Source organism: Hylobates moloch, unplaced genomic scaffold (genome assembly GCF_009828535.3).
Source record: "Hylobates moloch isolate HMO894 unplaced genomic scaffold, HMol_V3 SCAFFOLD_21, whole genome shotgun sequence".
NCBI lineage: Eukaryota > Metazoa > Chordata > Mammalia > Primates > Hylobatidae > Hylobates > Hylobates moloch.
Genome location: NW_026652296.1, coordinates 28,557,698 through 28,583,500, shown reverse-complemented (window position 1 = coordinate 28,583,500; position 25,803 = coordinate 28,557,698). Strand labels below are relative to the sequence as shown.

At 45.2% G+C, this 25,803-nt stretch overlaps 1 protein-coding gene across 5 annotated transcripts in view; it reads left to right on the top strand.

Moving 5' to 3' along the window:
• Positions 1-25,803, top strand: part of TM9SF4 (transmembrane 9 superfamily member 4) — a 55,878-nt gene that overhangs the window by 9,440 nt on the left and 20,635 nt on the right. For 4 of the 5 annotated variants that reach the window (XM_032142794.2, XM_032142793.2, XM_032142795.2 and 1 more), the window contains 8 exons: positions 11,982-12,095; positions 15,033-15,132; positions 20,458-20,626; positions 20,727-20,856; positions 21,923-22,046; positions 24,032-24,150; positions 24,253-24,364; positions 25,723-25,793. In XM_032142794.2, the coding sequence (XP_031998685.1) occupies positions 12,018-12,095; positions 15,033-15,132; positions 20,458-20,626; positions 20,727-20,856; positions 21,923-22,046; positions 24,032-24,150; positions 24,253-24,364; positions 25,723-25,793 (903 nt within the window). In that variant the 5' untranslated portion in view covers positions 11,982-12,017. Of the gene's footprint in view, positions 1-11,981; positions 12,096-15,030; positions 15,133-20,457; positions 20,627-20,726; positions 20,857-21,922; positions 22,047-24,031; positions 24,151-24,252; positions 24,365-25,722; positions 25,794-25,803 lie in introns of those variants that run through there. The other variant, XM_032142798.2, reaches the window with a different exon arrangement.

The window sequence follows — 25,803 nt, the reverse complement described above, 5'->3', positions numbered from 1 at the left end:
ATAAATATATTCAATTTTTATTTGTCAATCTTTAAAAAGCTATAAAATGGATCAGTCGCAGTGGCTCACACCTGTAATCCCAGCATTTTGGGAGACTGTGTTGCTCATAAAGGAATACCTGAGGCTGAGTAATTTATAAAGAAAAGAGGTTTATTTGGCCAGGTTTGGTGGCTCATGCTTGTAATCTCAGCACTTTGGGAAGCTGAGGCAGGTGGATCGCTTGAGCCCAGGAGTTCAAGACCATCCTGGGCAACATGATGAAACCCAGTCTCTATTAAAAATACAAAAATTAGGGCTGGGCACAGTGGCTCACGCCTGTAATCCCAGCACTTTGGGAGGCCGAGGCGGGCAGATTCTAGTGGGTGTGTGGTGGTATCTCACTGTGGTTTTGGTTTGCATTTTCCTATTGACAAATGATATTAAATATCTTTTATGCTTATTAGTCTTTCATATATCTTCTTTGGTGAATTTCTGTACAAATCTCTTGTCCATTTTTAAATTGGATTGTCATTTTCTTATAAAGTTTTAAGTGTTCTTTGCATATTCTGGATATAAGTTCCCTATCAGGTATGTGATTTGCAAAGAATTTTCCACTAGTCTTTGGCCCATCTTTTCATTTTCTTAGTGGTATCTTTGGAAGTGTAAAAGTCTTTAAATTTTTATGAAATTTAATTATAATTTTTTAATGGATTCTGGTTTTGGTGTTGTATCTAAGACATTTTTGCCTAACCCAAGATCACGATGATTTCTTATTTTTTCCGTCTAGAGGTTTTTGAGTTTTAGCTTTTTTGTTTAGTTCTGTGATCCATTTTGACTTAATTTTTGTGTGTATGTTCTGAGGTTCCATGTGCATATGGCTACCCAGTGGTCCAAGCACTATGTTTTGAAAAGACTTATGTTTCTCTATTGAATTTGCCTTGTCAGCTTTGTTGAAAATCAATTTACTATAAATGTAAAGATTTATTTCTAGACTTTTAATTATTTTCCACTGATCTTTATGCATATTCTTACCACACTGTCTTGATATTGTAGCTTTATAATATGTTTAGAAATTATGTAGTATAAGTCCTCCAATTATGTTTTTAAGGTTGTTTTAGATGTTCTGGGTCCTTTGTATGTCCATATAAATGCTAGAATCAGCTTGTCAGTTTCTACAGAAGAACCTGCTGGAATTTTGATAAGGATTGCATTGAATCTATAGATCAATTTGGGGAGAACTGACATCCTGACAATATTGAGTCTTCGAGTCCATGAACATGGAATATCTCCCCAATTACCTTTGTTCATTTCTCAGCAATTTCAGAATTTTCAATATACAAGTCCTCTTAAAAATATATATTCCTAAATATTTTATTCTTTTTGATACTAAGTTGAGCTTCTTTTTTTTTTTTTAGTTTTAGTTTTGGATTGTTGTTGCTAGTATGTGGAAATACAATTAATTTTTCTATATTGATCTTATAGTCTGACCTTGGTCAACTTGTTTATTAGTTCTAGTAGTTGTTTTGTGTATTCCTTAGGATTTTCTAGATACACAATCGTGTGATCCACAACTAAAAGCACTTTTTGCTTATTTCTTTTAATTTTTTCCCCTATGCTTCTTCAGGGATACCCTTAATTATTAATGTATTTGCTTTAGTGCAGTGGCTTATAGTATAGTGTTGAATGGAAATGGCAAGAGTAGGCATCCTTGCCTTGTTCCTGATCTTAGGGGAAATAATTCAGTTTTTCTCTACTGAGTGTGATGTTGGCTGTGGATTTTTCATAGCTGCCCTTTATCTGATTGAGGAAGTTCCCTTCTAGTCCTAAATTGTTGAGAGTTTTAATGATGAATATGTTGGATTTTGTCAACAGCTTTTTCTACATCTATTATGATGATCATATGGTTTTTGTCCTTTATTCTGTTTATCTGGTGTATTATATTAATTGATTTTCAGATATTAAGCCAACCTGGGATAAACACCACTTGGTCATGATGTATAAACCTAGATTCAATTTTCTAATGTTTTGTTAAGAATTTTTTCATCTGTTCATCATCATCATGAACACACAGGATAGTTGTCTGTGGTTTCCTTTTCTTGTGATGTCTTTGCCTGGCTTTGGTACATGGTTTTAAAAAATTTATTTAGACAAGTGAAAAAAGGCTATACGTAAACTACATAAACCCGCCGTGCCTCTTTTTTTTTTTTTCTACGTAATAGCTTATGTTGGCAGTCCTTCAGTAACAGTTCTACCTTCTATTTAAGTATATATCACTAAATTACCCTCCCTAAAGACTGTACCAGTTTACCTACATCTAGGCTAATCATACTTTTTAAAGCTTTATAACTCTGTTAAGCAAAAAATGAGATGTCATTATTTTGACCTACAGTTTTTAAATTATGAATGATGCTGAGCATCTTTTTGTGTTTGGCCATTTGAGCTTTTTTTTTTTAACTGCCCATTCGTATTTCTTTTGGATTATTTGTCCTTTATCAGTTTCTAAGTGTCCTTGTATATTGAAGAAAGTTGTTCTTGGTCAAGTATGTTAAATGTTTTTACCTAAACTCTTTTTCTTTCTCTTTAATGTATTTTTTCATTGTTTTCCTTTATACATTTATATATACTTTTTCTTTATACCTTCTGGATTTTGCTTTATTCTTAGGAAACTTTCCACGAAGATTATTTAAAAGCACATCCATATTTTCTTCTAATACTTCTATTTTAATTATATTTGTAAGTCTTTATGTTCTTTCCACCAGTATCAAACACTTTGGATAGCTCTCTAGCTCACGTGTTCTCTGTCTCATATATATATATATGTATATATGTATATATATATATATATATATTTTTTTTTTTTTTTTTTTTTTAAGAGATAGGGTCTCCCTCTGTCATCTGTGCTAGAGTGCAGTGGCACAATCATAGCTCGCTGCAACCTCAAACTCCTGAATTCAAGCGATCCTCCTGCCTCAGCCTCCCAAGTAGCTAGGTCTGCAAGCCCACTTCACCATACCCAACTAATTTTTAAATAATTTTGTAGAGGCAAGGTCTCACTATTTTGTCCAGGCTGTTCTCAAACTCCTGTCTGTCCTCAAGTGATTCTCCTGCCAAAGTGCTGGGATTGCAGGTGTGAGCCAGCATGCCTGGCCTGGGTAGCTCAACATTTTAATGTTTAGTAAAACTAGTCTGCCTTCATTATTCCTCTTTTCGAAATCATCCCAAAGTAAAGGACAAATAACAAATTGACTACAATGGTTTGTTAAAGGCATTGAATTGGGGGAGAGACAAGTGAGACGAACAGTCAGAGGAAAAGAATTGGAGAGGGATGGTCAAAGGAGAAAAATAAGCATTTCGTCTGTGGTAGTACAGTTCTTGAACACCTCTAATCATGACCTCAAACTGTCCCTAAGCGTGGCTCCCAGCCTGGTGACAGACCTCCGTTCACTTGGCTGTGCCAGTTTGGGTGGAGCTGGACTTACTTCACTTTGCAGATAACTTGCTGGGTGACCGTGGGTCTGTCACTTTCCCTCTCTGACCTCCTGGATTATACGACCTCTAAAGTTCTTTTAGAAACTTTTTTTTTTTTTTTTTTTTGAGATGAAGTCTCACTCCGTCGCCCAGACTGGAGTGCAATGGCACAATCTTGGCTCGTTGCAACCTCTGCCTCCCAGGTTCAAGCAATTCTCCTGCCTCAGCCTCCCAAGTAGCTGGGATTACAGGCGTGTGCCACCACGCCTGGCTAATTTTTGTATTTTTAGTAGAAACAGTGTTTCACCAACTTGGTCAGGCTGGTCTTAAACTCCTGACCTCAGGTGATCCACCCTCCTCGGCCTCTCAAAGTGCTTGGATTACAGGTGTGAGCCACTGCACCCAGCCCTAAAAACTGTCTTTTTAACCCCATCAAACCCAACTTGGAATGGAACTTTGCCTTGTTTTGTTTTACTTTTACGTTATTTTGGTTGATAAAATGTCAAATATTCTCAAGGGAATTATGAACTACTTGAGCTTCAAGGGAGGTCATGAGACCTCTGATTCACCCTGTTCATCAGGGCAGAGACCTCCTCTGCCACCTCCTCCCATGGTCACTCAGCTCACGGTGACGGTTGCATAGCTTTCCTGTTAGAGGAGCCCTTAGAGTGGGCCCGCTGCATCTCCCTTGCAGTGTCCTCCTTGGTTCTGCTTTCTTGTGTAACCCAAAACAAGGCCACCCTGCCTTATCAAGCACCTACTATGTGCCAAGTGCTCTATGAACTTTGTTTAATCTTTACCACCATCACCCTACCATGAGGTTAGCAGTATTTTCCTAGTTTACAGATAAGAACCCAAGACTCAAAAGAGTTATACAAATTTACCCAAAGTCACACAGCTAGGAAGTGGTAGGTTTGGGATTTGAATTCATGTCTGTATGGTCCTCAAAGCCTGTGCTTTTTCCAGTACACCAGTGGTTTTCCAAGTGTGATTTCAAGAGCAGCAGCATCTTCTGGGAACTTGCTAGGAGTGCACATTCTCAGGCCCTGCCCCAGACCCAGGTGTTTTAGTAAGCCTTCCTGGTAATTTCCATGCATGCTCAAGTTTCACCACTGCGTGTCATGTATTCCGCTTCTGTACCTGGCTGCTTCTTCTCTTCACATTTGACCAAGAATTTATAAGTGATTTCTCTTTTTTCTTTTCTTTTTTTTTTGACATAGTCTTGCTTTGTTACCCAGGCTGGAGTGCAGTGGTGTGATCGTGGCTCACTGACTCAGGTGATCCCTCCCACCTCAGCCTCCCCAGTAGCTGGGGCTACAGGCACATGCCACCACGCCCAGCTAACTTTTTGTATTTTGGGTAGAGATGGGGTTTCAGCATGTTGCCAAAGCTGGTCTCAAACTCCTGGGCTCAAGCAATCCACCCACCTCTGCCTCCCAAAGTGCTGGGATTATAGGCATGAACCACCGCACCGGGCTAGATTATTTCATTTATCCTTATTAGATGTCAAATCTAGGACTGGATATTACTATGTCTCCAGAGCAGAAATGTGCTGCACACAGCCCTCTTTCCCCTAAACACACACACATACACACACAGTAGCCAGAGTAACCTTTAAAACTGCAGATATGATTTATTCCTTTTCTACGTAAAATTCCTGAGTCTCCTCACTGTACTGAGAACAAAGCCCAACACTTGCTGCTCATAGGATGATCCGTGAACCAAAAGTGTCGTCATTACCTAGGACCTTGTTAGAAATGCAGAGTCTCAGGCCCTACCCAGACCTTCTGAATCAGAGTCTGCATTTTAACAATGTCACCAAGTGATTTAAATGCACATTAAACTTTAAGAAGCACCAGCCTATATATTACCTGCCAAAAACTCATAGTTGCCACCAGGCCTTTGCATCTGTGTTTTGCTCTTTCTGGAACCCTTCTCTCTTTCCTGTCGCCTCCCTTCAGGTTTCAGGGTAGACTTGAGTTCTTAGATTTGCACTGCTTCCCTGCCCCAAGACTGGGTATATTGCTGCTCCCATGTATTCCCCATCATACTGCTCTTAGCCTCTTAGCCTGCTGAGAGCATCTGGGACCTAGTGTTGTGATGGGCTGATGGCTCATCTGTGTCTCCCCACCCGCCTGAAAGCTCCTTGTGGGCATGTATTCTGTGAGGCTGGCACAGTGCCTGACACACAGTAGGTGCTCAATAAGTAGTTGGTGAACGAATTTTTTTTTTTTTTTTTGAGACGAAGTCTTACTCTTGTCCTCCAGGCTGGAGTGCAATGGCGCGATCTTGGCTCACTGCAACCTCCGCCTCCTGGGTTCAAGCAATTCTCCTGCCTCAGCCTCCCAAGTGGCTGGGATTACAGGCGCCTGCCACCATGCTTGACTAATTTTTGTATTTTTAGTAGAGACGGGGTTCACCATGTTAGCCAGGCTGGTCTCGAACTCCTGACCTCAGGTGAACCACCCGCCTCGGCCTGCCAAAGTGCTTGGATTACAGGCGTGAGCCACTGCACCCGGCCTGTTGAACTAATTTCTGTACTGGTTTGAACATGCGCTTTGGGCTCAACCAGGCTAAATCCTGTTTAATCTTAATATTGTTCAATGCTAATCCTGAGAGCCTGTCTGACTCTCAGTTTCCTCATCTGTGAAATGGGAATAATAGGAGTCCCTACCTCATAGGATTGTTTTCATTGAGTTATTCCATGGACAGAACCTAGAACTGTGCTTAGCCCATAATTAGCATTCAATAAATGTTAGCTGCCATTGTTATGAACATCATCGTTACAGTCTCCTCATTTGTAATGCAATTCACCTGCCTGAAAAGAGCACCCTTGTTCCTCCACATTCTGGCTGGATGACCTTGGGCAAGTTACTTAACCTCTGGGTCTCTGGGTCTCAGATTAACACCATCTGCGAAATGGTGACCAAAATCTCCAGGTACCTGTAGTTGTGAGGATACCACAAATCAATGTTTGTCAGTGCCTAGCAGGGCGCAGGGACTTGGTAAGTGGAAAGAAGGAACCAGGTCTGTCACCGTGCCTTGTACTTAGGAGGTGCTCAGTGACTCTGGCTTCTTGTTGTTTTTTTGGTGTTGTTTTCCTATTCAGGCATTCTTGTTGTGTCTTTTTGTTTTTGTTTTTTATGTGTGTACTTGCTCCATTGGTTTGAGACTGGAACAAAAGTGTATTGAAGTCTTCCAGTATTTGCTTTTCATTCCTCTGCAACCTGAGCTTCGCAGAGAGCCCTTGAGTTCCCTAGGGTGGTGTCTCTCAACTAAATCTGGAGGATTCTGTTTCAAAAGAAGGTAGAACTGCAGTAACTGCTTAGACTTAATTGGCTTGATAACCAGAGGAGATTGTGATCCCTTGCACTGGTTTCAAATCACATATCAGATGAGACAAAAAGGTCTGGTGTCCAGCTTCTTAGGAGGAGACGTTCAGAACACAGGTTATTGATGAGCCAGAAATAATGATAATCATACTTACATATAAGGGTTGTGGCTTACTGCTTATTAATGCTTTCAAATTCATGTTCTTTTTTGAGTTCCACTTCTACCACATGAATCCATCCTAGTAAATGAGGACACAGCCCAGCAAAGTTGAAGTTGATTGCCCAGTGCTGCACAGCTGAGGGGAGGGTATAACTCCCTGGCCTTATTTTGGGGCCCCAGGCTCAGTGCTTTCCCTAGCATATGATAGCCACCCCATTATTGGTTGTCAAGATGCAGTTTTAAATCTAGTCAAAGAGAAATACAGACCACTACATCCCTTCTGAGAGGTTTGTATCATCTGGGATAGACACTTCTACCTAAGCAGTGGTTTTTGACCCTGACTGCACTTTAGGATGACCTAGAGCAGTGCTGCTTAAACTTTAACTCAGGGAACTTGCTGAAATGCAGGTTCTGATTCACTAGTTCTAGGGTAGGGCCCGTGATTCTGCATTTCTTTTCTTTTTTAAAATAAAATTTAGGAGGTACCAAGTGCAGCTTTGTTACATGGGTAGATTGGGTAGTGGGGAAGTCTGGGCTTTTAGTGTAACCATCCCCCGGATAATGTACATTGTATCCAGTAAGTAATTTCTCATCCCTCACCACCCCTACCCTTCAGAGCCTCCAATGTCTATTATTCCACACTGTATGTCCATGTATACACATTATTAAGCTCCCACTTATAAGCAAGGACATGCAGTATTTGACGTTGTTTCTGAGTTGTTTCACGTAAGATAATAGTCTCCAGTTTCATCCATGTTGCTGCAAAAGACATGATTTTATTCTTTTTTATGGCTGAAGAGTATTCCATTGTGTGTGTGTGTGTGTGTGTGTGTGTGTGTGTGTGTGTGTGTGTGTATACATTTATACAGTGTCCCAAGTCCTAGGTCTCCCTGAAGGCTTAGAAAGAAAAGGTGGGAGGTACTGCTGGAAAGGCACTGGGGCCGGTGGGTGGAAGTTTCTCCATACCAAGCTAGGATTACTCTAACTTCAGTGTTCAGAACAGTGATGTTTTCTTTTGCCTCATTTATTATTTAAGTGGCATAAATACTATATAATCGTCTAAGAAAATTAGAAAATATAGATACACAAAAAAGGAAAAAAGCTCATCACTAAGACATTTTGCCTCCTATTTTTCCAACGATAACTTAAAAAAAAAAAAAAGGAATCCTGCCACACAGTGTTCTAGCTCCTGCTTTTACTATGTAAGTCTAAAGCTTGAACATTCCTACTCAAGAAATGTATCGGCCAGGTGCAGTGACTCACAGTTACATCTCAGCACTTTGGGAGGCTGAGGCGAGAGGACTGCTTGAGCCCAGAAGTTTGGGACCAGCCTGGGTAATATAGGGAGACACCATATTTACAAAAAATCAAAAAATTTGCAGGGCATGTTGGCGTGTGCCTGTGGTCCCAGCTACTTGGGAAGTTGAGGTGGGAGGATCACTTGAGCCCAAGAGGTCAAGGCTGCAATGAACCGTGATTGCACCACTGCACTCCACCCTGAACAACAAAGTGAGACCCTGTCTCAAAAAAAGAAAAACATGTCATCACTTTCAATGACTATTTAAATGGACATATAATAATTTGACCCATTCCATTAACATTTGACATTTTACTATTGTAAGTAGTGAATTTTTTTTTTTTTTTGAAATAGCGTCTCCCTTTGTCACCCAGGATGGAGTATAGCTCACTGCAACTTCCGCCTCCCAGGTTCAAGCAATTCTCCTGCCTCTGCCTCCCAAGTAGCTGGGATTACAGGCATGTGCCACCACACCTGGCTAATTTTTGTTCTTTTAGTAGAGATGGGGTTTCACCATGTAGTCCAGGCTGGTCTCGAACTCCTGACCTCAGGTGATTTGCCCCCAACTTGGCCTCCCAAAGTGCCAGGATTACAGGCATGAGCTACCGTGCCTGGCCAGTAGTGAACTCTTTTAAATAATGTTATTGGTGAACACCCTTTCATGTATACATTTTGGCATACCTGACATATTTTTCTTAACATGCCTAGAAGCAGAATTACAGAGTCAAAGAGTATGTACTTTTGGGGGACTTTTGGATACAGAGTGCCAGATAAACCCACAGTAGTGTTCCAGTTTATAATCCCTAGAGCCATGTGAAAATACCAAGACGGTGACATTTTAATATCTAAAATAGACAGTGTCATCGGATACAGCCATTAGTTCTAAGTTGAACTTCTGTATTGCTTTTGGTTGCCGACTTCAGTATTATATTCAAAGATTCTAGCATATTACAAAAATATCCTTTGCTGTTTTTCATCTCTTGATCCTTCTAAGATAAATTGGTGTGTGATTTGTTCATAGTATCTTTGTGCGAGGATTGTTTTTCAAAAATTCAAGCTTGAGATTTTTTTTTTTTTTTTTAACAACTTTTGGGTGGCTGTTTTTGCCAACAGTACAGGATTTGCCTTCTTTATATTTTGGTTAACTGGAATTCAGGAACACAGGGGAATTAGAGGAAAAAAGAGGGCAGGATTTATTTCTCTCACATGATGCACTTGCATTCTAACCAATGACACATGAGGGTTGGCAAAAGCTTCCAATGAGGAAGGGCCAGAATCTTCAGATGCCTAGTCAGGTGGAGGAGGTCCTCTGACGCAGAGGAAATCAGATGCTGTACCCAGCCTGCAGTTGGTAGGCTTTCCATCACTACTCAGAGAGAAAGAAGAAAAATCTACTTGTTTTTGTATTCAAGCCAACCCATACTATGAAACCCTCCCCTTTGTACCAGCATAGAATGTCTCTAGAGAGATTTTCAAGGAACTGGTGATAGCAGTTGTCCATGGGGACCTGGAGTGGGAGGATTTATTTTTCATGGCATACCCATTTGTACTGTTTGAATTATTTACTGTAATTTGCTTTTTCAAAAAATGTTCACGCTAGTTGCTTTTAAAAAGCCTTACTCGCTTATGGTTATGCAAGATGTTAGCATTAGGGGAAACTGGGTGAAGAATGTATGGGAACCCTCTGTAGTGTCTCTGTAGCTCTTCTGCAAATCTAAATTTACTTAAAAATAAAAAGTTCTTTTTAAAAAAAACAGAGGGAAAAAAATACTGTCTTCCTATCCTTCCTATCCAAATTGCCCCGTGAGGCAATTTACCTACTAGTCTTGTCATTTCTTTTAAAGATTTTCCTGCTCTCCTAATTCATCTGGCCTCCTGAGTTGCCAAATACAATACACCTGTCTTAGCCATGGCCCTGTGTTTATGGGAGTCAGGCTTTCCTAATGAACATCAGCTGGCAGATACTTGTAAACGTTCACAACAAATCGGAGGGAAAACTCCATGAAAATACTGCTTAAAAGACTTTGACCAAGCTATGTGTCTGCAAAAAGTGTACTGAATTCAGAACCTTTTACAAATTCAGAAACTTGTAAAGCCATTTTTTCCCTCAACTTGTAGTCCAGGTAAAAGTACAGGTCAGTCTACATTTTTGGCAAGCCCCCTCAGTGATCCTGATTTCCTATAAAACTGAGTTTCAGAGTCATCTGAGTGTGTGTGTGTGTGTGTGTGTGTGTGTGTGTGTGTGTGTGTGTGTGTGTTGCTTGGTTGGACGGGGTGTAACTTGATGGCTGGGAGGGCTGTGGAGACAGGTGATCAGGAGGCTATGGCCAATGTCCAGATGGGAGGAAATAAGCATCTGAAATGCAGCAGCAGTGAAAGGTTAGGGAGAGCAGTCAGATACAGAAACCGACTTGAGTTGGTGATTTAGGCATGTGGAAGACAAAAGTTTGTTGTTCAGACTGTGCAGAAAGAAGAGAATCCAGCAGCTTTTCTAGTTCCTTGCAGGGGTGAAGCACTATTATTAAGGGAAAGAGATGCAATGGACCTTTCTTGCCTTTGATTCCCAGGTGCCTATGCTGCATGCAGATATTTCCTGAGTCCCCATGCTGTGCCAGGCACTGTTCATGGTGCTGCTTTCACAGAGATCACATTCAAGGGTAGGGGGACATGCAGTACGCAAATAAACGTATACATATGGTACATGTCAATTAGATAAGTGCATGAGGAGAAATAGATAAGGGACTAGAGAAATGGGTAATGGGAGCCCTGGGGTTGTTTTTTAGATAGAATGGTCAGTGCAGGCTTCTCTGAGGAAGTGATATTTGAGAGACCTGAATGAAATAAGATGTGCCATTGGGTGTGGTAGCTCACACTTGTAATCCTGGCACTTTGGGAGGCCGAGGTGGGGAGATCACCTGAGGTCAGGAGTTGAAGACCAGCCCGGACAACGTGGTGAAACCCCGTCTGATCTAAAAATAGAAAAAGTAGCCGGGTGAGGTGGTGGGCACCTGTAGTTCCAGCTACTCGGTAGGCTGAGGCAGGAGAATCACTTTAACTTAGGAGGCGGAGGTTGCAGTGACCTGAGATCGTGCCATCGCACTCCAACCTGGGTAACTCCATCTCAAAAAAAAAAAAGAAAAGAGATGTGCCATGCAGGTGCCTGTGGGAAGGGCATTCCAGCAGAAGGCACAGTAAAGATGAAGGCCCTGAGGGGTGCAGAAGGGTTTGTTGTCAGGACAACAAGGAGGCCTGTGTAGCTGAGCTGAGCGAGGAGAAGAGTGGGAGGTGCCGGAGGCCAGCACGGTTTTGGTGAAATTTGTAGGAACATCTCTTGGTAACATAGGAGCTTTTGACAGTGTGAACCAGTTGCTATACAGAGAAATGGGAATTAATTAAATGTCCTGGAGCTTTATTTCCTGCTAGCTATCCTGGGAGTTACACACTATAAATGGTTAAAAGAACATTGATCCAGAAGTGGGGAGACATGGCTCATGTATGGCAGTCTTCCCTTTTGCCCAGATGTTAATTACTTTGTGGCTCACTCCTGGAAGTGCAGAATTGTTGTCCTGTGGCACTCTTGGGAGCATTTGGGAGAGAACATTTACGAGGTCTTCAGGCTTCGTGGGTCAGAGGGTGGCTACACTGGGTCAGTTAAAGCAACATGAAGGTAGTATGACTTGATCTGCCTCAGAGGATCTTCTTCACTTCTTCTCCCCAATCCAACCCTGGCCTCTCTCCTGAGCAGGATTGGTTGCCGTGGTCTTTACTGCTTTTCTCCCTGATGTGTGAAACAAGCGCCTTCTATGTGCCTGGGGTCGCGCCTATCAACTTCCACCAGAACGATCCTGTAGAAATCAAGGTAAGTGTGTTCCTGGATTTTTGGAGCCTCTGTGCTAGGCAGCGTGTCTGGAGCACCATGGTGAGCTGTTCATGTCCATCCCGTGGTTGCAGAGAAGAAAGAATAGTGCCAGTTACCCCGGAACTCTGCCTCTGCCTCTCCCTCTCCCTGTTCCTCTGGTTCTCCGTCCCCTCTCCGTTTCTGGTTCTTTCTGCGTCTCTGTCCCTGTGTATGCTTGTGTATATGTGCATCTCGGTCTCTTTCTCACTCTCACTTTTGCTCTCAAGTATTCTGTCTCTGTCACGTATGTGTCCATCTCTTTTTGTGCCTTTGTCTTACTCCACCTGCCTCTTCTTTAGCATCTCTGCCTCCCTTTCTCACCTGCTTCATCTTCTTCTCTGTTACCAGCTTTGTCTGCATAACTCCTAGCATCTGCTCATATTGTTCATATATTATGAGCATCTCTTTTCCTTGGCAGTCAGACTTGTAACTTGCAGGAACAGTCATTAAAATAACTTTTATTAAGGGTTATTTACGTGCCAGGCATTATGCATGGCTTAGCTCAGGATGCCCGCCGAGAACCCACTGGGGCCAATTCCATATGTTACACAGATTCCTATTCATTTTACAGATGGGGAAACCAAGGCCTGGGAAGGAAAATTAACATGTTCAAGGTCACATAGTGAGGAAGACATAGGGTTAGTACAAACCCCATCTCTATTTAGAGGAGATGTAGTCTTTCTCTGTTGCCTAGGCTGGAGTGCAGTGGCATGAGCATAGCTCACTGCAGCTTTGACCTGCCAGGCTAAAGCAATCCCTCTGCCTCAGCCTCCCAAGTAGGTGGGACTACAGGTGTGCACCACCTTGCCTGGCTAATTTTTTTTTTTTTTTTAAGTAGAGATGAGGTCTCACTATGTTGCACAGGCCAGTCTTGAACTCCTGGGCTCAAACAATTCTCATGCTTCAGCCTCCCAAAGTGCTGGGATTATCAGGCATGAGCCACCACACCCAGCCCAAGACCCCATCTCTTAACCACTGCAGTACCTTCTTCCCACTACCTCTGTCAAAAGCTCCCTCTAGAGCAGAGCAGTGGCCTGGAGGTACCGGGGCTACTCTGGCTTCCAGTCCCACATAGCTAAGTATGTGAGGGTGGATGCCTTGGGTGGGAAGAGAGGGAGTGGGAGGCAACATAAAGGTGGGATGCATCTCTCTGTAACGTGCATTCTTTTCTCATTGTCCTGAGTGAGAATGCTAAGAAACACAAAATTGTTAAAACAGACTTTTTGGCCATTTTTCCTCAAGCAATTTATGAAATGTTTAATAGAGGTCCTTAATCCCTGCAGTTTCACATCCGGAAAGCTCTGGAACTCAGTTTTTCCAAGCTCATTGAAGGCAAGAACTGACCAGAACTGAACACGAAGCTGTTTATTGACTTTTTTTATCCCACTTAATATGAATATCTTTGCATTTCTCTGCACAAATAGTTATTGAATATGAGGTACTGTCCAGACCCAGCTTGGCTATGGTTTGTATACCACATTTGACTTCTAAAATCTGGAAATTTTCTTTTTCTTTTTTTTTTGTGAGATGGAATCTTGCTCTGTCACCCAGGCTGGAGTGCAGTGGCATGATCTCGGCTCACTGCAACCTCTGCCTCCCAGGTTCAAGAAATTCTCCTGCCTTAGCCTCCTGAGTAGCTGGGATTATAGGTGCGCACCACCATGCCCAGCTGATTTTTGCATTGTTAGTGGAGACGGGGTTTCACCACGTTGGCCAGGCTGGTCCCAAACTGGTGACCTCAGGTGATCTGCCCGCCTTGCCCTCCCAAAATGCTGGGATTACAGGGAATCCAGAAAATTTCTAATCCCAAAAAAGAGTTGAAAAAAGATTGTAGACCTGTATTCCAAAAATCTTTTATACTTTTAGGTGGTGTATGAGGAATGGTCAATAGTTCCTAAATAGTAAAGGTAGCTTTACTTACATTTGGATTAAAATTTTATTTTTTGTAACATTTTGATGGGTTCTATTTTGTCTGTGGTTTCCAGAGCTATATTCTGTGTGCTTGTAGCATTTCCTAAACATTCTTCTTCATTGTCTTAAACCTTATTTTTTTATGGCTTTACCATATTTAATTGAAAGAATATATCATAGTTTATTGATCAATTCAGGAGCTTTGAGTTGAAGTTATTTTTCATTTTCCCTCTTTTTTCTCATTCAGCAAACATTTAATGAGTACCTACTTTGTGCCTAGCTCTAAAGCACTGGAGTTACAGAGGTGGCCAAGGCACACGTGGTCCTTGTCCTTATAGAGCTTAAACCGTAGATGCTAATGGGAGAAACTGAGTTTTTAAAAAACGGAAACTAATTAACATTTTATCAGACATGCTATGAAGTAAACAGTTGAAGACTGACAGTCCAGTGGATACTGGGGAGTTCCTTTAGATACCCTGGTGAGGGAAGGACACAGGCAAGGGGAGAGCTGCGACCTGAATATGAGGAGAAGCCAGGCGAGCACACAATAGGACAGAAAGGAGCAGTGGGTCAAAGCCTGAGTCAGGAGAGAGCTTGACTGACTCGAGGAGCTGAAGGAAGAAGATCACTATGGCTATGAATAAGGAGTGAACTTCGTTGCTCCTAAAATGCTTTGTTTCCTTATTTGGAGTTATTTCCTCAGGAAAAGATGCCCAAAAGTGAAATTGCTATGTCAAGGGATAGTAGCATGTTCAAGACTCTCACAATGTATTGAATTTGGTTGTGATTTTCAACTAAATCTGTAATGTAGTCTAAAATGAATGAAATGTGAAATAATTCAGAATTGTGGGCAGTACATTATATAGTGTACTGCTGTCATTTCTGCTAATTCGTTTGCCTATTAGATAATATTATCAAGTGTACTAAAGATGTGTGGGTACCAGGGAGGATTATTGGTCATCTTGGTTTCTGCTGGATTCCCATCAGGCTGTGAAGCTCACCAGCTCTCGAACCCAGTTACCTTATGAATACTATTCACTGCCCTTCTGCCAGCCCAGCAAGATAACCTACAAGGCAGAGAATCTGGGTAAGTTCTTCTCCCGCACTGCTATCAACTTGTCCCCACGGGGAACCCAGCATGATTTTTATAATGATAACAACAGTTAACTTTGCTATATTCCAGACACTGGTCTACATTGTTTGCATACCTGTTAGCTTATTTAAACCTCATAACAGCCCTGGGGAGACCGTTGCTGTGTTTATTCCCATTTTGCAGGTTAAGTGACTTGTCTTTGTTTATACTGTGGACAAAGGCATCCTCTGTTTTCTTCACAAAACAGCCAGCATGATCTTTGTTTTGGATCCACAGTCAAGTCTTCAAACTTGGAGCACTTGGCTTCTACTTACACTGCCTCTTCTTGATTTCTAGATAGGTCCTCTTGCAGCTTCATCACCTCCTCTGCTTTAAATGGAAAGAGAGAGTGAGTGCCTCTGCCCTGAATGCAAGCAGAGATGCCACCACAGTTCTTGCTGAGCTCTGCAAGACTCATGTCAAATAATGTGTGAGGCACCCAGTGCAGTGTCTGACACAAATATTCCATAACTAGTAGCCATTTTATTCTAATTTAAATAATTCTCCATTTGGCAGAATTTCAGGTGTAGAGGTGTCTATTCGTACACAGTTATTAGTGCTTCCTCTGTGACTGTGTTAGGTCCTGGAGATAAAAGCATGGAAAGGTGTCTCCCTGACCTCAAGGAACTTAAGAGACTTTCTTTTCTTACACCTTAGGAAGGAGAAAGGAGAGAACTGGTTCTTGAGCAGGCCCCTGAAAGGGCTGCCTTCTCTGTCAGGGCTACCCATGGCTCAGATGTTTCTGGAACCCCTAGCTGACAAATTTATCTACTGCCAGGTATTGGGGGTCCTGGACCAGTTGGAGGCAGGCCTTGGAGCCAGTTTAACCAAAATTGAGTAGCACCATCTCCCTCTAATACCACCTGTGCTGAAGTCTTGCCTTGTAGCGTTGAACAGAGATTGGCCTCAGAGCCTGGGCTGGCTTCCACCGACTGTCTGCAGTGGTGCAGCTTGTGGCCCTGCCACTTACTATCTGTGGTCCAGTCCCTGCCTGCCATTGCCTTCCTTTCCTCACCACACCATGCTATCCTCCAGCCACCTTGCCTCTCCCCGGGAAGCCTGACCCACTTGGTGCTCCAGGGTCCTGATATCAGGCCCCTCACAAATGTAGCTCCCTTCTCCTGGGAGCTGCTGTGGACCCTTTGGCAGCCCAAGGCTCTATAGTTAGGCACTCTTAGTGTGATCCTGGGTGACCTTAACCTCTCTGAACCCCTGCCAAATCTTCTTGAAGCTGGGGAAAGTTCCTGCCTCATAGATATGGAGATTTCTGTATACGAATGTTATCCTGCCATATTGTATCTCATTCTGTCTTTGTAGTGCCTGCCTTCATGGCCTAAGGGCTCTTTGACTGGAGAGATTGTGTCTCACATTCCCCTCTCTTCTCAGCTTCTAGCCCAGTGCCTGACACATAGTAGGCATTCGATAATTGTTAGTGTCCTACCTGAGTGGAGCAAAACTATCCTTGATTGCATGACTGTTGGATTGTAAGCCATTTACATCATCATCCTCATCATCATCATTAATACCTAGAGGGCTCATCCTGTGAGCTGGGCACTGTTCTAAGCATTCCTGTGCCTTAACTTATTTAATTCTCACAACAACTCTAACTTACTAATTCTCACAATAGGGTGTAGATTCTCTTACTCTCTTTATTATAAATAAGGGAAGTGAGGCACAAGGAGGTGAAGTCACTCACCTAGTAAGTGACGGAACTCCAGGAACTCTGGTTCCAGAATCCATGCCCATAAGCACCACACTGTACAGCAGCTTCTGTGACTCTGATAGTAACTTTGTAAGCTGAATATTTCATAGTAGAGGGAACAGCGGCCTCAAGGGTTTGAAAGACTTAGTCAGGGTCACATGGCCAATAGGTGGAGAAATTGAGATTTTTAACTCAGGTTTTTTTTACCCTAAAGCCAGAGTTCTTTCTGTTGTCGCAGGCTGCCTTCTCCAGAAAGGCCCATAGGGCTGTCTGAGGGCTGTGCTAATGGTTATCACATTGATGGAGATCCATGGCATGGTGTATGTATTGGAGCAGCTTTGGCAGGTGTTCTAGATAGAACCTTGGACTCTCTGGGAGGCTCCACATTCATGGCTTACTGCTCATTGTTAAAAGGAGTACTTCCATGTATAAAATGAGCCATTTCGCTCATGCCTGTAATCCCAGCACTTTGGGAGGCCAGAGTAGGCGGATCACCTGAGGTCAAGAGTTCAAGACCAGCCTGGCCAACATACTAAAATAGAAAACTTAAATTTGTAAATCTCTACTAAAAATACAAAAATTAGCCAGGCGTGGTGGTGCACGCCTGTAATCCCAGCTACTTGGGAGGCTAAGGCAGGAGGATCGCTTGAACCCAGGAGGCAGAGGTTGCAGTGAGCCGAGATTGCACCATTGCACTCCAGCCTGAGCAACAGAGCAAGACTCTATCTCAAAAACAAAACAAAACAAGAAATAGAAATGAGCCATTTCCTGACCATTATGTCCCCTTTCTTGGCTTAAGCTTAATTTTTAAATATCAAGAAGCGATTCCACTGTACTTGGTCTGCAGCCCTATTCCTCTCTGTAGCTCTTTCTGTCCTCAAGCAAGATCCTCGTTAACAGCAGATGAAATAGGCAGTAGGAAATGGTATAGAGGAAAGAGGCCAGGGGTTTAGCATTACCTCCACCCCCTCGTATCACCACTAGCAGGTCTCTGATCCTCAGCTTGTCATCTGTAAAATGCCATTTCAGCAGTGGGCTCTGCAGATGTCTTACTGTGTCCTCGCTCTTCACTGGCCAATCCATCCCTGGGTTTTGCAGGCTCACCTGCATTGCCAGCCTTCCAAAACAGGGTGGAGGGGTGAGGCCTTCATCCAGGCCCTTCCTCACCCTCTCCCTTTCCTGCGTGCCTCCTCCACACTCGAAGCATCGCTTGCCAGGGCTGCTACTTTGCACAGCAGAGTGCTGGCGTCTATAGCGGTGTAGCTCACGGCCCTGCCATTTACCATCTGTGGGCCGATAACCCCCAACTTCCATCTGTGCCCTGACCTCTCCTCTGCGCCTCAGATCTTGATATCTAAGTGCCCACTTGATATATCCAAACTGAAAATGCCTTCGATGTAAATTTGCTGTTCTTCCTATTTTGCCACCTAGAACCTGGTTGTAGAAACCTCAGTCTTCCTAATATGCACCACCCCTCACTCATGCCTTGTTTACAGTCAGCACCACTTCCCCTGGATTTCACCTCCTCGGAGCTCCTGAATCTGTGTACTCTTCTCTACCCTCACCAGCACCTGTTCCAGCCACCAGTGTCGCTCATGCATGACTGACTGCCATCGCTGCCTCCCGCCCCCCACCACCACCACTGCTCGCTGCCAGTTCCTTGCATCCTCTGTTTTCTTCACAAAACAGCCAGAGTGATCTTTCTGGAACCAGACTCAAATAACATCTTTCTCTACCCCTGTTAGAAACCTTCACTGGATTTTGTTGCTTTCTAGGTCAAACTGGTCAAGATCAAACTGTGTGTGTCCCACAGGCCCACTGCACACTGGCCCATCTCTGCAGCTCATCTGAGCTTTCTGCACTGTAGCCACACAGGCCTTTCATGTTCAGTGCCTCCCCTGCCCCAAAGGGGCCTTTGCACATGCTGTCCTGTCTGGAATATTCTCCCATTTCTTTGCCTAGTTAACATCTCTCTTCCTTTCAAGTACCACTTCCTCAGGGAAGCTGTCCTAGACCCACTCCCCTGTGTCTGCAGCAAGTTATATATTCTCATTTTGCTGATTATTCAGCAAAGTCTATCTTCCCGCTAGGCCATGTACTCTATGAGTACGTCTATTCAACTTTGTATCTTTAGGGCCTGGCACGTAGCCAGTACCCAGTACCTGTTCACGGATGAATGAATGAATGACTAGATGACTAGGGAGAGTGCCCTATCGAGCAGATCCGCACTGGAGGAAAAGTGCGAGACCAAGTACATGTGAAGGTGTTAATTAGTCTTCATCTTGTCCATCAATTGTTGAACAGCTCAGAATGAAAGCACCATGGGGTTTGCTTGATAGTCCCTAACTGCTCAGTGCCTATTAGGGTGACATCTGGCAGCAGGTTACTCTGAGGCAAAAGGCACACAAGGGGTGCCACTTCATTGAGTCAAAAGATGTTCTGGCTAAAAATCTCAGGTGCTGGATTTCACCCCACTCCCCTCCCTGCTGGAACCAGGATCTGAAGACACAGAGATAAATAGGAAACAGTCTAACAGTAACAAGCTCACAGTCAGGTAGGGGAGCCAGAAACACGACTGTATCAGCACATTGTGCAAAGTAAATCCTTGACATAGGAACGGGTGCTGATGATAAAAGAGCATTTGATGCCTGCCTACTCTGTGCCTGCTACTTTATTGGATTGACTTCCTTTATTTCTCACTGTAACCCTGTGAGGTGGATACTGTTATTATCCCGTTTTATGGATGAGGACATTGAGGCTCAGTGAGATGGAGTGACTTACCAAGACTGCTAAGGCAGGCAGCTGGGAGTCAGAGTCATCTCTCCACTGCATAATGCTGCCCTCACACAGGGCAGTCAGGGGAGGGAGTGACAGGCTTGTCCTGAAGGGGTTAGGAAGGGCTTCCCAGAGAGAGTGAAATGGAAACTGGGCTAACTGGGGAGGCCAGGATCATGGGGCAGGGAATTCTAGGAGAAGGAAGCGACTGAGGCCCAGAGGCATAGAAGGATGTGATGCTTGGCCGGGCGCGGTGGCTCACACCTGTAATCCAGCACTTTGGGAGGCCAAGATGGGTGGATCATGAGGTCAGGAGATTGAGACCATCCTGGCTAACACAGTGAAACTGTGTCTCTACTAAAAATACAAAAAATTAGCTGGGCATGGTGGCACGCACCTGTAGTCCCAACTACTCGAGAGGCTGAGGGAGGAGAATGGCCTGAACCCGGGAGGCAGAGTTCACAGTGAGCCAAGATTGCGCCACTGCACTCCAGCAGCCTGGATGACAGAGCAAGACTCCGTCTCAAAAAAAAAAAAAAAAAAAAGAAGGACGTGATGCTTGATGGGTGCTGAGTGCTAACGGGTCTGGTAGCACTGGAGCCGAAAGGAGGAGGGTGGCAGGTCGAGGTTAGCTGGGACAGTTGGGCGTGAAGTGATGGGAAGGGCATTGGCTGCCAGGCTGAGGCACTGCTGAAGTCCTTGAAAGCCCATGTTTGCCCTGCAGTCCTGTGTCTCTGTGACTCTGCTGACCTCAGCAACCTCAGGGCTGAAGCTCTGAGCTCGATCTGTCTCTCTTACGGCAGGAGAGGTGCTGAGAGGGGACCGGATTGTCAACACCCCTTTCCAGGTTCTCATGAACAGTGAGAAGAAGTGTGAAGTTCTGTGCAGCCAGTCCAACAAGCCAGTGACCCTGACAGTGGAGCAGAGCCGACTCGTGGCCGAGCGGATCACAGAAGACTACTACGTCCACCTGTAAGTCGCGCTCTGCTCCCTGCTGCCTCAGGCTCACACAGGGGAGGACACTGACGGGAGAGGCGGTCGAGAGGGACTGAGCGGGGCCTTCACTTTCCAGCATTGCTGACAACCTGCCTGTGGCCACCCGGCTGGAGCTGTACTCCAACCGAGACAGCGATGACAAGAAGAAGGAAAAAGATGTGCAGTTTGAACACGGCTACCGGCTTGGCTTCACAGATGTCAACAAGGTAGAGTATCTTTGGCGTGCTCACAGGGCCGGGAGCCACACCTCACGAGTCCCGAGCACTTGGGGCCACAGAAAAGGTGGGGCTCGGCCACAGCAAGTTTCTCCAGGTGCCCTGGGCATGATGGTCTGTCAGAGGTCCGAGTGCTCCGGGCAAGGCCCTGGGAGGTGCTACAGGGAGGTGAAGGCGCAATTCTTAGGAAGTTAGCTTCCATTTTCATAAGATTAAAACAACATCAAAAAATGTGGAACTTCATCAGTATGTAGGAGAGAGGGCTAAGAGTGGTCAAGTGGGTTTGAATCCTGCCTCTCCCACTTACTAGTTGTCTGAGTGACCCTGAGCCTGTGGTTCCTTAGCTGTAAAATGTATGCAGCAGCAGTGGCGAGATAAATTAGCACATCCGTGTGAGCCCTTCCCAGCACAGCCCCGGAGAATCAGCTAATAATGTGATGATTATAGCTGTGATTCTCTTATCTTTCTTTCTAAACTGAAAGATACTGGTTAGGGAATAAATTACAAAAACATTTGTTTTGAGATACAGCCCCTGTCCCCAAAGGGCGTCTGTCCTAACTGGGAAGAGAACCGACAGTGGGAGGCTCTTGGTCTCCAGTCCCAGCTGCCTTTCACTGGCCGTTAATGGCAGGGGAGGTCAGAGGGAGCTCCTTTTACACTCAGGTTGTCACAAAGGAGGTGGGCCATGAGAAGTTGGTGGGCTTTTGCTGAGTGGAGTTGGGGGTGGCATTCTAGTTGGAGTGAATGCAGGGTAGAGACTGGTTCATGGGGCAGTGGGCGCAGGGGAGGCTAGGTGAACTCATGTGACTTAGATGATTACACCCAGTTGTATCGGGATCAGATGATAGAAGGCCTTGAATGCCAGACTTTGAGAATTGGGCTTTTGTCTGATAAGCCGCAGGGAGCCCTTGAAGAGCTTCTGAGTAGGGGAATGATGAGAACAGTGTTTTAGGAAGGTTGGTACAGCCAGGCATGCTGGGTGAGGCAAGGGCCCTAATAACCTGGAGAGTATCCCTAAGTGATGTTCTGTTGTGCTTTCTCTGTTGCTGTGTTTCAGATCTACCTGCACAACCACCTCTCATTCATCCTTTACTATCATCGGGAGGACATGGAAGAGGACCAGGAGCACACGTACCGTGTCGTCCGCTTCGAGGTGATTCCCCAGAGCATCAGGCTGGAGGGTGAGTGGGGAGGTGTGGCCGGAGGGGCAGGGCTGGATGGGCCTGGGCTTCTCCACCCAGGGTCTTCGCACTCTTCTCCCTCCTGAGCTGGCCGATGGGCTCGGGTGTGGTGTGTGGGCCCAGCCAAGGTAGGATCATGATATTCTCATTAAAGAAGACGGGGTAGTGGGGTAGCTGACAGCTGCGGTGTCACGGGCTAGACACCTTACTAGTTTACCCCTTTCCAGCAGCCCCAGGAGGTACGTGATGATTACAGAGGAGGAACTAGAGGTTCAAAAGGGGCTAGTGACTTGGCCAAGACCAAACAGCAAGTTGGGGTTTTGATGGGCCTCCTCACAAGAACCAGCCAGCTAACCCTGGGTTGAGAACAAGGGGCCAGGGTACAGACAAAGCCTGTAGGCAGCAGGTTTCTTCGTTCCTCTCCCTCTGTGTGAGTGATTGGCATAAACTAAAATTTGCCCAGGGTCAACAGGTGTGCGGGAGTTTGAGAGTCCAGCACAGTCCCGATGGGCCTCATAGGAGCTGGTCCGGCTTCGCCTCACCTCTTGGCCCTTGATCATCACAGTGTGCTTTTCAATTAAGCAGCATGCCCAGGCTTTTGACCATGTTGTTGGTATTTGGACTTTTTTTTTTTTTTTCCACTGTGGAACTTAGTGTTCAAAATTAGACACAGAAGTCCCAAACATAGATCCTGCCCTTCAAGAGCTCTATAGCACATCTCCTCTGGGAGCTTCCCGAGCGCGAATCTACATTTGCATATGTGACAGTGTTGAGGCCACCTCCTCCCACACTGGCTCTTCAAGCTTAGAGTCTCCCTGTCTCCTTTTCTCACCATTTTATCTTTTTTTTTCCCCAAGACAGAGTCTTGCTCTGTCACCCAGGCTGGAGTGCAGTGGCACGATCTCAGCTCACTGCGACCTCCGTCTTCTGGGTTCAAGCAATTCTCCTGCCTCAGCCTCCCAAGTAGCTAGGATTACAGGCGCCCACGACCTCACCTGGCTAATTTTTGTATTTTTAGTAGAGACGGCGTTTCACCATGTTGGCCAGGCTGGTCTCAAACTCCGGACCTCGTGATCCGCCCACCTTGGCCTCCCAAAGTGCTTGGATTACAGGCGTGAGCCACCACGCCCAGCTCACCATTTTATCTTAAGCACCCAGCACAGTACCTGGCCCATAGTTGGTGCTTATTATATATTGTTGGTTGAATGAGTGGATGGATAACAGGATGAACAGATGAGCAAATGAATGGAGAAAACATCTGAATGATTGATTACGAAAGTGCCAGGGCTTTAGAGGTAGACTAAATGAATGAGTAGGCATGATGGAATGGATCAAGGTTTTATGTTGAATGGGACTGGCTGGATGGTAGGTGAATGTCTGAATTGAGTGAAGGAACACTGACCCAGGGAGGAACTCTGACTCAGGCCCCTCCCTTCCCCCATGCACAGGGGGCCCCTAAGGACCCCTGAGGGTCTTCGGAAAGTCAGGGCTCTGGGAAATAATTTTCAAAAACCATTGTTGGCCAGGCATGGTGGCTCACACCTGTGATCCCAGCGCTTTAGGAGGCCAAGACAGAAGCAATTTGCATCAGCAGGAGTTCAAGACCAGCCTGGGAAACATAAAACGACCTTGTCCCTACAAAAAATTTCTTAAAATTAGCCAGGTGTGGTGACACACACCTGTAGTCCCAGCTACTCCGGAAGCTGAAGCAGAAGGATGACTTGAGCCTGGGAGGTTGAGGCTTCAGTGAGCTATGATTGTGCCATTGCCTGCATGACAGAGCAAGACTCTATCTCTAAAAAAATAAGGTTTAAAAATAAAAAATAAAAAAAAAAAACCATTGTTGCCCATTGTGCTCCCAATCTCCACTCAGACCCTAGAGGCTGGGTCCCTGCAACAGGCAGCCTCAAGGGCAGCCCCTGGAATAGCCCCTGGGCAGTGGCACTGGCCACCACAGGAACAGACTGAGTCTGTGTCTCTCTCAGACCTCAAAGCAGATGAGAAGAGTTCGTGCACTCTGCCCGAGGGTACCAACTCCTCGCCCCAAGAAATTGACCCCACCAAGGAGAATCAGCTGTATTTCACCTACTCTGTCCACTGGGAGGTGAGAAGGGGCTGGAGCTCATGGGCAGGGGAGGAGGGCTCTGGTCTGTGTCGGGTTCTCCAGCAGGAGGCCTGACTCTAAGTGCTTCCTCCCACCTGCCAGGAAAGTGACATCAAATGGGCCTCTCGCTGGGACACTTACCTGACCATGAGTGACGTCCAGATCCACTGGTTTTCTATCATTAACTCCGTTGTTGTGGTCTTCTTCCTGTCAGGTGAGAGATCTGTGGGTTGAAGGAAAGGGGATGGGGGTTGGGGTTGAGGGACTGAGACATCACATCATGTATGGGGGACTTCCAGGGTGTTCTCAGGGCCAGGTGTAGGTCAAAAACAGACATCAGGGCTCTGCTAAGCATCAGGTGTACATAGGTGAACAAGACTCATCTCTAGAGAGCTCTAGAACTCTGGAGAGCTCATTCATGGAGGACAGACACACCTGAGCCTGCAAACATTCTTGATTCATTCAACAAGATGTTGTTGTTGCTCATTCTGTGCCAGGCACTTTGCCAGATGCTGGGAATATGGTGTGAACAAGCCCGACCCAGTCTCTGCTCCCATAGAGCCTATATTCTAGTGGTGGAAGCGAAACAAAAAAGTAAATAAGTAGTGGAGTTCCAGATAGTGATACATTCTATGAAACAGATCAACAGGGTGACCAAATACACAATAGCTGAGGAAAGTGTGAAGGCTCTTTGGGGAAGACCTTTCTTTACGAGAAGAAGCCACCATCCAGAGACCTGGGAAGAGTCTGTACCAGTGAGGATCATGGTCCTGCAGCGAGATAAGCCTGGCAAGAAACCAGGTGGTGAGAGGGTAGTAGGCAGGGGTAGAATGACACTGATGGTTTCACTATCATACGAGAAGCACAGATAATGCTAAATACTGTTTATTAAACATTTGCCAAAGGGCCAGCTGCTGAACTAAGCACTTTACAAACATTTCAATCCCTGAAGCCCTGTGAACTAGGCCCGAAAATGTTAAGTGAACTCAAGGTCATATGGTCCATTCTCTTAACCACTACAGTGCTGCCTAGAGAGGGAAACAGGAAAGTACAAATGGGGCCGGGAGTGGCTCTATACTGTTCAAGGTGCTGGGACGTGAAGATGCCCAGGGTGAGCCTTGAAGCACGAGTAGGAGTCAGTCAGGACACGGCGGGGCATTCTGGGCAAAAAGGATAGCTTGAAGAAAGGCGTGCTGATGAGAACATAGTGAGGCCAGGAGCCAACTGAAGCAGCAGATAGCCAGAGGTGGAGCCACAGGCGGCCCTTTGACACATGAGCTGAGAAGTCAGTAGGACCAAGCCATGGAACAGCTGGGATGCTCCTCTCCCCAGGATACCGCTACCCATCCCAGGAGCCCTTTCCTCCCCACCTCCATGCTCTGTGCTCTCCTCCCCTGGTAGCTGGAGTGGAGCTCCCCCGAGAAGAGGCCTTGAGGTGGCTGCATAGCCAGTTCATAATGGAGCAAGCCGTGCATGCCAGCTGTCACACAGTAAAACATCATGTCCAGGAGGGCATGGAGCATGGGCTTGCTGGCAGTGCCAACTTCTCATCTTCACCACCATCTGTTTCAGGTATCCTGAGCATGATTATCATTCGGACCCTCCGGAAGGACATTGCCAACTACAACAAGGAGGATGACATTGTACGAGGTC